At 37.2% G+C, this 13,887-nt stretch overlaps 1 protein-coding gene across 1 annotated transcript in view; it reads right to left on the bottom strand.

Moving 5' to 3' along the window:
- Positions 1–13,887, bottom strand: part of BANK1 (B cell scaffold protein with ankyrin repeats 1) — a 117,818-nt gene that overhangs the window by 12,391 nt on the left and 91,540 nt on the right. The window contains exons 8-10 of the mRNA XM_029286691.1: positions 6,530–6,629; positions 5,331–5,633; positions 2,301–2,564 (exon numbers count right to left, since the gene is read on the bottom strand). Coding sequence (XP_029142524.1) covers positions 2,301–2,564; positions 5,331–5,633; positions 6,530–6,629 — 667 coding nt within the window. The remainder of the gene's footprint in view (positions 1–2,300; positions 2,565–5,330; positions 5,634–6,529; positions 6,630–13,887) is intronic.

The raw sequence follows: 13,887 nt of genomic DNA, 5'->3' as shown, positions 1-13,887 counted from the left end.
CACGTGGTAGACCTCGTCTCCGCAGTTTGCGAGGAATAAAGCCTTCTTCTGATCCCCGGGAATGCCTTTTTGTCCATTCCCGGCCAGGTGTAGCTCGAATCTTCCCATGTAGGCGTCCCAGTCGTTCGTTTCTGGGTTGAATGCCGGTAGGGAAGACGAGAATTTCAGGGTGGAAGTCATCTTGGAGTCGCGGATAGTTCTTGCTTCGGAAGGCTGCGTGGAGGAGCTCTTGCTTCGAAGTAGATTGCTTGCCACGAGGTTGCCCTTGTCGTGCAGTCTTACTGGTATCCCACCTTCGTCGCCAGTGTTAGATCGCGCAGGCAGTAAGACACGAGTCGAGTGACAGTCAGCTCTCGGTTTATTGGCAAGGCATCAAGTAAATCCGGACTGCTCTCTGGGCCAGGGGAGCCCTCTTTTATGGGATTCCCCTGGCTTGTAATCACACAATTCCATTGGCTGGCAAGACCCCATTGCTAGTTAGCCAACCAGCAACGGGCATGAAACTGTATGCAGATGGTGAAGGCGCGATCACCCTTAATGGGCGATCAATGGTGAAGGGCAATCACCCTTAATGGGTGATCAGGATATGCATAGGGGATTAAGGGGGGGGGGAATACAAAGAACACAACATCCCTCAAGCCTGAAACAGTTCTGTAAAGTCATAGCTAAGCTGTAAGCAAAACTGCACCTGTCTGTAGTTAAATGATACTAACTTTAGCTTCCTAGGATGATATGCCTGAGCCAATACACAGCAATCTTTACAATGCATAAGAAAATAATATGCTTTCTCAAATATTTCCCTGACACCATAGAATAGGAGCCAGTATTGCAATGGTTTAATGAACAATAAAAATGAAAAACCCACCTCTTAAAAATGGAAAGGGGATAGATTTAAAGTGCACTCTAGTGGATGTAGAGCTGATTGGATCTTTATGTGATGTTGCTAAATCATACAATATTTATCCTATGTAGATTATAGACAATAGCAAAAAGAAGGAACAGTTGTGGACTGTTCAATCTTGTGGACTGAAATAAAATCGGAAAAAACCTCTCCCCCCAAAATGGGTAGCTGTGCATGTGGTATTTGCATATTTTCCCTTTCCTGAACTGGTCTTTACATCTCTATGTACTATGCAAGTTAAATATGAGAAACAAGTCAGAGGATTGTCATCTTTGCTTCCTTCAATCCACAGATGAACAGTTTCCTTGCTAAAAATGAAAATGGTGGCATTCCACATTATCTATGTTTATGCTCCAAGCAAACTTTTTTCTTTTTCTTTAAAGAATTTTAGATTTTTAAGTGAGTTGGGAATCCCCAACATTTTATTTTTGAAAGATCACATTAGGCCTATGGGAAATCATGATAGATAAATGGGCACAATTATTCTCAAAAGTACATATAAATAAAGCTAACAGTAAACAACAGCCTAATCGAGGAATTATCAAGACCTCTTCCCACCAATACTGACAGGGCAAGCCACTAGTATATAAAATGAGAGCAAACCCCATTCCCTACTTGTACTGATGATGTTATCTAGTTTGGTAACGAAACACCTGCAAAAAATAACCAAGCTCAGAAAGCACTAAGTATCCCACATACTGCATAAATGAGCATGATTCAATTTGCTTGTTTGCTCTCTGTGTTAATGGTTTTTCTATTCTAACTGGTTCAAGGGTTGGGTTGCTAATAAAGTCTATAACTTTGCATTTGTTCTAATATGTGTGATTCTCATTGTTGGCAAATTCCATTGTTGGCAAATTGTTGGCAAATTGACTTAGTGATCCAAATTATTTCTACTATTTCTTACTATAAGCTTCACAATGTAGAGAGCTGGGGTTCCCCTCTTCCATTTAAAGTAGGGACAGGGAAGCTGATACAACCCAGATGTTTTGAATTACAATTCCTATTTTTCCTTGCCATTGGTCAATTTAGCATGAATTAATAAGAACTGAAGTTCAAAACATCTGGAGGGTACTGATTTGCCTACTTATAAATTTTGCTAGGTGTGCGACCTTCCTTATACCTCTAGAACTGGACTTGATTTCTGTGCTCGGTAATAGACAGGTTTTCTGCATACCCATATGGTTTCCATTTTGTCTGCCAGAACATCTGGCTGTCTTGTGTCTGTGAGGTGCTTCTATAAGCAAGTTGTTGAATATGGGTTGAAGTGTTTGGAAAGTCAAGATTTATTACTGTGCTTAAAATGAAGTCTGACAGATGGTCAGAAATAAACAAGTGTATGTTCATTTCCAGCAAAAGTTCATAAAACGTCTGAACACTGAATGCCAATGAGTGTTACCTTGAGCTATATAAGAAGTGCTCTCCTCTTTCGCAGCAACAGACAAAGGACGTGGTGCAGGTGCTGGTGGCCGATTCATAATAAAGGATCTACCATCTTTCCTTTGCTCTTGAAGTTTGTTATCGATAATTGTATCATACACACCATCATTTACTACAGCAGAAGTGTATGGATCTTCGCCATCTATTTCGTCAAAATAATCATTTATCTTTGGCTCTCCATCTGTCTCCTTATTTTCCGTTTGGCCTTCCACTCTTTTACAGGCTAAAACAAACAGAACGACACTAATGTTATTAAACACAACTCTGAATGAAAGCTTTGACATAAGTTCACTAATATGGACCTTTGTAATTACATGTAATCCTCATTTATTATCTTGTTTGGGGACAGTTTGCAGTTACAACAACAATGAAAAAATAACTTTTTGACCAATCCTCAATTTATGACTTTCAGAGGTCTATAAAGAAAAGGAAAGCTGATGTAAAATCATAATCACAGTCATGGTTTCATTTAACAACCACTTTGCTTAACAAATGAGTTGCCAATCCCAATCGCTAAATGAGAATGATTGGTATGCATACATTCCATGTCTGTCTGTCTGTCTGCCTGCCTGCCTGCCTGCCTGCCTGCCTGCCTGCCTGCCTGCCTGCCTGCCTGCCTGCCTGCCTGCCTGCCTGCCTGCCTGCCTGCCTGCCTGCCTACCTACCTACCTACCTACCTACCTATCTATCTATCTATCTATCTATCTATCTATCTATCTATCTATCTGTTTTTGATAATACCCCATTGAGACTTTTTATTGAATATCAACTTTCTTTGAATCAAATCAGATTGCCTGTAAAATTTAAATCTGAAATTTCAGTGAGAAGTTGACTGATTTGTACAACCTTAATAAATATAGGATAGAACTATAATACAGGAAGATTTCATGAAAGTTCTGATCCATCTATAAAGCTATACCAGTTGTGTGTTTACCTGATAGAGCCATCATAAAGGTAAAAATAACAACTGGTATGCATACATTTCATGTCTGTCTGTATATTATCTATCTACCTATCTACCTATCTACCTATCTATCTATCTATCTATCTATCTATCTATCTATCTATCTATCTATCTATCTATCTATCTATCTATCTATCTATCTATCATCTTCTATGTCACAGAAAGATCCATAGCTAGGTTTATAAATTCCTTGTCAGAAATCGTTTTCTTTAAGCTGTAACATCTGTTTCTACTGGAGTCAAAATGGGAATTATAAACTATGTTCTGAATATTTAAGGAATAATATAGAAACCTCATTATTCCTCATCATTTTAGTGGAAGTTTCAAAAGATCCTCCCAGGAAGTGAAAGTCATAAAAAGAGTCAGTGGATGAGCAAGAGGTAGAGATTCTGCTGGTGGATTATTAGATGCTCAAGAATAAAACGAAGCAGGCATATAGTTCTGTTTGATTACTCTATTTGGCCAACAGTCCCAGTTTGTTAACCACGTTTGGAGCTCCCTGAGGCTCATAGCTAGGCATGTTAGGGGTGGCAGAAGAAAAGGCTGAAATTCCTTTTTTGTCCATGCTCTACTGATTCTGATAACTTGATCTCTGAACTCTTCTAGTGGGATAAATTTAAATTTACCAACAAAAAATTAAAGGGAGAATTAATCCTTTAATTCTTTGTCGGTAAATTTAAATTTAACACACAAATAGTCTGTCGCAGAAGCAACTGCCTGTGAAGGCTTTTAGATTGGGGCTGAAAGGCAAAAGCGGAAGCAGTATGCTCCGCCCCATGGTTTTTCTCGCCAGAAAATACTTCTTCTAGTGGGACTCACATCACTATTTCCTTCCCCCCCCTCAAAGATCAAGGGATGAATCCAGTTGATATTTCAGCTACTTTGCAGAGGTTTTTTCAAATTGCTCTCCCAAAAAGGAGAAAGATGACTAATTACAGATACTTTCCCAAAGATGAAACTACCCTAATGTTTCAAGGAAACACTGCATAATTATACTGATTTATTCAGAAAGAATTCAAAGGGATTTGCTTTCATCTTTGGGATGTAACTGCTTCAAGTTGTTGCATGACACCACAAATTTATTCAAGCACAATGCAGCCATGTGCAAATCTGGTATTATAGCAAGCCATGGCAGATTCTTTCCAATAGCTTTTTAATTCCATCTCCCATCAGTGCAGACAAATTTATAGGGACAGGGTTCTTTTAAGACTCTGAGAGGAAACCAAATTTGGTCTAGAGCAGGGGTGTCAAAGTACCAGTGGGCTGGATGCATCACGAGGAAATGCGCCCACCCCATTGCCAGCAATGGGGAAAAAGCTCCGTTATGTCGCGCGACATCATGTGATGTCGTGAGTTTGACATGTCTGGTCTAGAGAGACCAAAGGGAGTCAGTTTGGTCTAGTAGTTAAGGCATCATACTTGAAAACAGGGGACCATGAGTTCAAATCCTAACTTAACTATGAAAGCTGGCTGGGTGACTTTAAGCTAATCATTCTTTCTTAGCCCAACCCATATTTGCTTAATGATTGTGGCCTTTGCATGACTGCTGCAAAAAAAGGTCACAAAATTGGGCATGGTCACATGGTGACCCATTTAACGACTATCACGTTACCCTTGTCCTTAATGCTTCTTCAGTTCCCAGCATCACTACACATTGTGCATCAATGCAATTCTAATGAATACTTGAATTAATTCCTATAAATATAACAGCTATTTCCTATTCCAATGCAAGAGCATTCCCTTCAGGTTCCTATAGGACATATCAGTAAGTGTAATAGGACATATCAGTACCAATCAATGGTACTGAATCAAACTCCAGAACACAAACGTAGAATTCATAGCAATAATTAGGAAGCTGCCATTGAATATGGTCTTCCTTTCCTAGCCTGCTAATTAGTTTCCTGGATCAAACACTATGCAGCAGACAATGAGGGGATACATATGGTTTTGATCTGTTGTTGCCAGGAGCTTGAATACTATTGTAATTTTGTTATAAATGTTTTGTGTTATTCTGTGAGTCTATACCTGAATACAAGTAGAAAAGTTCACTTTGTTTACTGGCAACAGATTGATTTCGGGGTGGCAAAGGTGGTCCCTCTGAGACACTGACGTTTTCACTCTTTGCTTCTGGGACATCCTTAAATATGTTACTATACAAGCCGTAACAACTATTTCTCAGGTGACATGTATTTTCTTCTAATTTATTTCCTTCTTCTTTTTCTACCATTCCTTCCTCATTATATTCTTTCGGTTCTGCATCAGCATTCATCTCTTTCTTCTTCTGGATTTTCAAATAGGCTCCAGGTGGTTCTTCTATGCTTGGTCTGCCTGTTAATGTTGGGAGGATATATTATTCTTTCATTTAAAATAACCATCTGGAAGCATTTTACACTTTCTTACAGATTTCTACAGAGACACAGTCACAATGCTAATTAAACTTTCATGAATGAATATAGTATAGTGGAAAGCTGTCACATCTATAACTTCAGTGAAGAAACATCTAAAATATTTATCAATGAATAGAAAAGGCTCTCATTAATTTGTAACATTTCTAAACAACATAGACAAAGATGCGATGTTAAATGACTACCGAAATGTCCTCTTCCCTAATCCTGTCCAATTCTGGCTGCACGGTAGCACAAATGCAAGAGTACGGCAAGCTATATGTTATGCAGCTGTGCCTGTTTATTTTTAACAGACTAGGTCAGGGGTCTGCAACCTTGACAGCCTTAAGACTTGTGGACTTCAGCTCCCAGAATTCCTCAGTCAACTATGCTGGCTGAGGAATTCTGGGAGCTGAAGTCCACAAGTCTTAAAGTTGTCAAGGTTGCAGACCCCTGGACTAGGTTGCCAACCTATCAATTTACAGTCTTTAACACAGATACATTTTGCAATTGGGAGAAAAATGTGAATTACTGAGAACTCTGCACTTTATGGACTGCACCACTGATTACACAAATGCAAGAAGAAAAGCATAAACTGAGTGAGCATAAATAGGCATGGTTTCTACCCTAGTCTTGAAGTCATTTAGGCTTTATCTGAAATTTAAAACATTTGGAATATCTATTAATAGTGTGGAGAAATGGCTACCATATATATTTTAATTGACTATCTCTGGGAAAGTAATACATATAAATTGCATTGATGTATACGTTTAACAATATTATCAAAGAATTAAACTTTTTAAAAAATGAATAGTGGAATGCTCCATTTTAGAAACTTACCAAGTCCATTAGAATGAGAATCTGAGCTCATCATAAACACATAAATGTCATCCTCAGCTTTTATTTCCTTCTCATCACTTGTGTTTTTGTCTTCATTTATCTGGATGGGGGATAAAAAAAGTCAAATAGCACTTGATGGTATCAGATAACAGCAACAGCTGGAGGTCATATAGCAGAAGACAATGCTGGAAGCCATCTCCAACTATTTATCCTTTTCTTCCAGCACCTAATATGATCATAGATGGATTTGATCCACACAATCCCTTCTTTAGAATAGAGAGGTAGAAGAATTTTAGCAGCTGTTTAGTGATGGTCCTGGCCATGATTTAAGAACACCTGTTCTGAATACAATTACATGGGGTTTAACATGAGCTCACTGGATTTTTTTTGAACAACATTGGTATTTATTACCAATTAGGAGATGAGAAAAATCTCTGCCATTTCTTAGACTACTTTCCTTCTTCGTTTTTAAACTGCTAAATGGCAGTTTGTATTCAACCTGCAATTGTTCAGTTGGATGTGTTTGCTAAAGGATACCTGGTATTTATTTATTTAATGTCTTGGAGTCAGTGTTTTGAACTGTCATAAAAATTATCTTATGTTTTTCTGCTGGTTTTATTTGATCACTTGCGGCTGAACTTACTTTTCTTCTATTGCTGTTGGGTTTGATTTCTGTGTGCGGCATCTAAATTCTAAACCTTTTTTTGCCGTAACCTGCCCACCTCAATAGGCAGAAATTCACAACCTATTGGGTATAGATTGGACTGGATCTAGGCTCAGTATGCTAACTTTAGATCCTGGGGAAATACATTCAGGTTATCTGGTCTGTATCTATCTTTATTTTTCATTATTTTATTTCAAATGCATAATTGGCAACAAAAACCAAACAATGGCAAAACATTCTGTCTAATTCAGGATTTCCTCACCCTTTTATGAATCATGAAGCTGAGATACTAATCTGAAGAAGATGGCATCAGGGCATTTCCCAAAATTGTGTTTGCAGAGTCAGAGAAAATTAATTAATTCTAGGAATGGTTGATAGTTTCCTCTCTCTCTGAGATACTCTGAAATTCTTCAATGTTTCTCAAACCCACATTCTTCCCCATTTCTACAGCAACTTCCTTCCTTGACATTACCAAGGAAAAATAGCCTTTTTTTTTACTCCCAGCATGTGGGGAGTAAGTCTTATCATAAGTCTTTAGGTCTCTGCACAGCACATTGAATCACATAAAATTGTTGATAAAAGTTTGGGGGTTGTTTTTTTTAAATATGCTTTTGAACAGCTATTGCAAACTCAGTTTAGCTCCTTGGCAATTTTTAATGTCAATGCATGGATCCCATTTATGCTCCCATTGCCAAGTGAGTGAAATGAGAGCTAGGTTTTCATCATATGTGGCCATCTGTTTTATTGCACAGATTTCAAATAACTGCAGATGCTTTTGCACTATTGCTTTCAGAAATAATAAAAGGAAATATAACTTGATATTGGCAAAATGAATTTAAAGCTATATACCAAAATGCTTATATTGGAGGAAATTTTAAATTAGATTAGAGAAAGGACAACCAACTTATTTAATTCATACCTGAGATACATTTTTTCCAGTGTTTGTATCATTTTAATAAAAAATAGCAAGACATTTCTTCTTGAAAAACACTTGCATCAAGTAATGAGTTTTTTTTAAAGATTCATTTGGTATTTTTGTTATATTTTTATTACAATTCTATACTTTTCACACACTTGAAATATTTTTTTATAAAAGTAAGTATTACATTGCTCTTAGGAGGCTACATGATGATTGCAAAATTTTCGGTATTTGATTGATGGCAGCAGCAGATTATTTTCCAGTTCAGACAGAGTAAGATGTTCATATGTGACTTTTCATATAATGTTTTGCTTGGCAGAAGCATAGCTATAACTTTAGCTGATTTCTCTTTTGAAAGGTCTACTCCAAGTAAATTTATTTAAGCAAGATCATCAGTGCAATCACTATTTTGTTAATGCTTAGGAATGTAAAGTAGCCACAGTATAGGACAGAATGCTGGTCTAGATGGGTCACTAATCTGTTCTTAGATTTGTATATTTTTGCTATTGGGGCCTCTTTGATATAACTGGCTCATTCATATAGAAAAATGTCTTGATTCATCTAATAGCCTTTTGAATCATTCACCTAGGAATATAACTCCCAGAATTCCCAAACAGTGTAAGCACTGGGAACTGTAACTACGAAATCTGAGAATTGCAGTACCAATACATGTAAAAGGCAACATTTAGTGCAATACAGATCTAGTCCTTTAGTTTATTTCCACTAATAATTAATCAAGAATCTTCTGCTTTGAACTCAGACATTCAATACAGAAGAATATTAGGTAATACTAATACTAATACTAATAATAAAGTTGGAAGGGACCTTGGAGGTCATCAAGTCCAACCCCCTGCTCAGGCAGGTAACCCTATATCATTTCGGACAAATGGCTGTCCAGTCTCTTCTTAAAAACTTCCAGTGTTGGAGCATTCACCGCTTCTGGAGGCAGGTTGTTCCACTGGTTAATTGTTCTAACTGTCAGGAAGTTTCTCCTTAGTTCTAGGTTGCTTCTCTCCTTGATTAGTTTCCATCCGTTGCATAATAATAATAATAATAATAATAATAATAATAATAATAATAATAATAATAATAATAATGATGATGATGATGATGATGATGATGATGATGATGATGATGATGATGATAGAACTATTGTCTATGAATGTGCTTAATTCTTTCTGTAGTCATTTAAATTAGCTTACAATTAGCATGCAGCTAAATTGCTACACAGGACTATGCAAGTGCTGTACATACAAAGAATACTGTAGACTACATTCTTTGATAAACCTACAAGGGCCCAATGTAACACAAAAGGTACATTGTTTAATAAATTAAAATTATTACGAAGCTTAATTATGCATGGTCAGAAGATGACATGTATTTGTCAAAATGTAAATATTCGCAATGCTATTTACTCAGACTCCATTAAGTTGCATCCTTCTTTAATGCTATTGAGTCATTTATCTGATTGTGTAGCTCCAATAACTTTAATTTTCTGTTCAAAAAACATTCAGGCATAGCTGAAAACATCCAATTATTGGCTCAAGGTATTTTGCTTTTTGAAATGGCTGTATACTACAATTAAACAGTTATTATTCTCAGCACCTTTCGGTGCAACTCTACTTCAAAGGATTGTTCCTCTCCCTTATTCCTTTATATATTTTCTTTCTGAAAACTATTTTGGTCCAAAGGGATGAAAGATCTACATCAGGTGTCAAACTCAATTTCATTGAGGGCCTCATTAGCATTGTGGTTGCCCTTGGGGAGCCGGGTGGGTGTGGCCAGGGTAGTCATGGCCAACTGCATGGGTATGGCTGAAGTGGGCGTGGCTGGTGGTCACAGCTGACTTGGAAGCCATGGCCAGAGTGGGCGTGGCCTCTTGAGGACAGAGACTCCCCACCTTTCCCATTTGACGGGCCTGTTGCGGGTGGGGTGGCAGATGGGAGGCTCATCCTGTGTGTGCGGCGGAGCTGGAGGACGCAGTTGGATGGTGAGGGCCAAGTGCGCAGAGGCCTTAGCACGGCACCATCCCTGCATTGATTGTGCACAACTATTCTTTACTGCCCCAACTCTCCAATCCTAGACATGATTCAAATATGGCTTTAGCCATGCAAGAACAGTGATATCACTGGGTCAAAAGCCAAATAGCAGAGAGAGAGAAATGGTCCCAGGCTGTATGAAAGAATGCCTTGGAACTTGTAGTCTACTTGGGAATAATGATGGATTCGCTCAATTTCTAAAAATGAATTTTAATTACCATTAGTTCTATTCAGGAGATTTCAATGTTAATATCTTTACTTGTGATCAGTGAAATGTTAGAACTTTTCTTTAGTCTGACCTTGAAGCCTTGTCTTATTTCTTGAAAACTCTGATCTTTGCCAGAAATAGAACCTTCAGGACCTTAAATGCCAATATTATCTCATTTCCTTGGAATATTGACAGTGCTTTTGCTTAAAGACTTTGCTGTAAGTACTTTCTGCTGCTTTTGATCCTGACCACTGACTGTTTCTCTTGCACTGACATCTGAAACAGTGGACTAAATAGCCTTTCTGTACTGTAGAGTGTAGTCCTTTCAATCTAAACCTTCAGATGTTGAGGGAATGAGGTTGTGCGTATTAGCTTTGCACTACCATCACAAAGGCTTGCTAGTCACACTTGCTTAGTTTGCATACAACTTACATACTCAGAAATATGTGATATGAAGCCCCCAGATGGATGAGTAATTGGGCATGTGTAGTTATGTGCAAATACAATGAAGCTGCAGAGCAAAGTATTGTATACCACATTAGGGGAAAAATGATGGTCTGAAAAGCAGTAAAAGGAAACCTTGTATGAAATATTTAATTTAATTAATTATGAGTGTATGTCTGGTGTTTCAAAAGACATGTTAACTTCCATCACTTATAGCTTAAAAATGTAATGAAAAGATAAAATTGAAAACCACACCAATAAATTAAGAATACATAGAAAGAGGCATTTAAATCCAGTTAATTCTTTTAATAAAAGTTGTAGAGAGAATCTCCTTTAGGAAATAGTTTAGGGTTGGTTGCATAGTCAGCCAGATGTTTAGACAGGATTTGAAATTTTTATCCACCTATTGGGCATCATGGTTAATTGCATATTTATCCATATGTTTAAACAGGTTTTGGCATTTTTATCCTTTCAAGTCCATTCCAAGGACTCGAAAGCTATTGTTACAGAATGTAAGCTGTTCCAAGTAAAACTGCCTTTTGCAATTGACTAATGGTGATTTTGTCAATGCTGATGGTGTTCAAATGGTGGTCCAGTTGTTTTGTTTAGTATTATTGTTATTATTATCCTACTGCAAACAATTCTCTCTCAACAATTAAAATACCCACAATAAAATAACATAAATGACAATAAATAAAAATAAGTAAATAAAAATTGCACACTACAGTAAAGAAGGTTCACAATTTCCTCTGAAATTAACAATCCTTAAAAACCAGACAAGAAAGGACAAGTCTGATTTCTAAGGAGTGAACTTTTCAGTGTACCACCATCTTGCCCTCCTCCCTGGAGTTGATCTTATTCCATAGTAATTCATGGGACTAAACTCAAGAATTGTAGAATAGACTTGACAATCTCTCATTAAAGAACCGAGAAAGGTGTGGCATGTAGTTTTTGAACCATCTACTTAAACTAATTGTTTGATTAGATATGTATGCTGTTTATTCTTCCAGGAGCTTAAGGGAACTTACACTGCATTCCTTCATCCATTTATTCCAACAACAGCTTTTCAGATGTACTAAATAGGAATCTTTCAGATGCATCCCACGTTGTTGGCATTTGATGAAAAGAGATGGATATCAGTAAAGCTCTTAAATCTGGGCATACAACTAAATGCAGCTGGCAGCTGAAAAATTTACTTTCAAGATGCCTAGAATGGTTTCCAGATTGATGGGTCTTCCTGGCTTTTTCATGATACTATAATGCCCAATGATTTTTTCAAGCAGGGAAACACCACAAAGAATGATAAAGCAAAATGGCATTGATAGAGATAAAAACTCATTGTCTAGCATGACCTGGACTCACCTCTACATTAGGGGAACACTTGCTTGTTACAAGAAGCTTGCTCCTGATGAAATAAATGGCATGCTAAGTGTATTTCAGCAGCAGATATTTCAGCAAGTAATAATAATAATAATAATAATAATAATAATAATAATAATAATAATAATAATAATAATAATAATAATAATAATAATAATAATAATAATAATAATAATAAAGTTGGAAGGGACCTTGGAAGTCATCGAGTCCAAACCCCTGCTCAGGCAGGAAACCCTACACCATTTCGGACAGATGGCTGTCCAGTCTCTTCTTAAAAACTTCCAGTGTTGGAGCATTCACTGCTTCTGGAGGCAGGTTGTTCCATTGGTTAATTGTTCTAACTGTCACAAAGTTTCTCCTTAGTTCTAGGTTGCTTGTCTCCTTGATTAATTTCCATCCATTGCTTCTTGTCCTGCCCTCAGGCGCTTTGGAGAATAGCTTGACTCCCTCTTCTTTGTGGCAGCCCCTGGGATATTGGAACACTGCTATCGTGTCCCCCCTCGTCCTTCTCTTCGTTAAACTAGACATACCCAATTCCAGCAACTGTTCCTCATATGTTTTAGCCTCCAGTCCCCTAATCATCTTTGTTGTTCTTCTCTGTACTCTTTCTAGAGTCTCAGCATCTTTTTTACACCGTGGTGACCAAAGCTGGATGCAGTATTCCAAGTGTGGCCTTACCAAGGCATTGTAAAAAGTACTATAAGTCAGAGTGCCGTTTGTAGTTACTAGGCTTTGAAGATAATTGAAGTGTGGAAAGGGCAGGAAGGATGTTTCAGGCTAAATTATTTGACATAGACTTATTGGTCCTGATAAGGTCTAGGGTTCTTATGTTGAACAGTCTATTTTTTTAAAGCATAAAGCTCTGTGATAAGAGGAATGTAGATCATATAATAGTTTCAGAAATTGTTTACAATGCAATTAGTTTATATGTTTGCATGGCCATTTCTAAATCTGAGATTTCACATTTCTAAGAAAGGTATGACATTCATTGTATTGTATATTCTTAGTTAAAAATACAATAGTTGAGTTTACAGCACACAAAACATCTTTATGTCCATTAGGAACTTCATTGAACTTGGAGGTACTGTAGTACTATACTACTTAAGAAGAACTCTATTGGCAGGAAACAATTCCCTTTTTAGCCAGAGACAGATACTATTATGCAGATGGAATTGGGCAGGCATGACTAATTGGTAAAAGCATCCAAATTAAAGTAAAATGGAATACCTTCAATTTCCCCTCAAAGACACCCTCTGCACAATCATTCTGATAGCTACAAATGATATTAGAATCCGATGATGACCTTTACAAACTAATATTGCACTGGCATCTCTCCTTCTCAACAATTCCCACTTACATTACCAATTATTGACTCTTGTGATACAGCAGTAGATATAGCAAAGGGGTATCTACTTACAGCAATGTTGTCAGAGCCATGAAGTCTTCTGAGATGGTCATTCTTTTAATCAGAACATGAACATAACCTTGTCAATAAGTCAGCTCCTCAGAATTAGAGATTCTACAATGATTAAAGGTCTAAGAATTTCTTCTAAAGAATATAAACTTAAAGCTTTTGCGGATGATTTGGTTTTTACATTGTCTCAACCAATTGAGTCACTGGAAACTTTGTTGCAAGTGCTGCATCAATATGGCAAGGTGGCTGGATTTAGAACTAATGTTCAAAAGACTAAAATTCTTACAAAG

The sequence above is a fragment of the Protobothrops mucrosquamatus genome, unplaced genomic scaffold, assembly GCF_001527695.2.
Source record: "Protobothrops mucrosquamatus isolate PMUCROS unplaced genomic scaffold, P.Mucros_1.0 scaffold_224, whole genome shotgun sequence".
Taxonomy (NCBI): domain Eukaryota; kingdom Metazoa; phylum Chordata; class Lepidosauria; order Squamata; family Viperidae; genus Protobothrops; species Protobothrops mucrosquamatus.
This window is presented reverse-complemented; position numbering and strand designations above follow the sequence as displayed.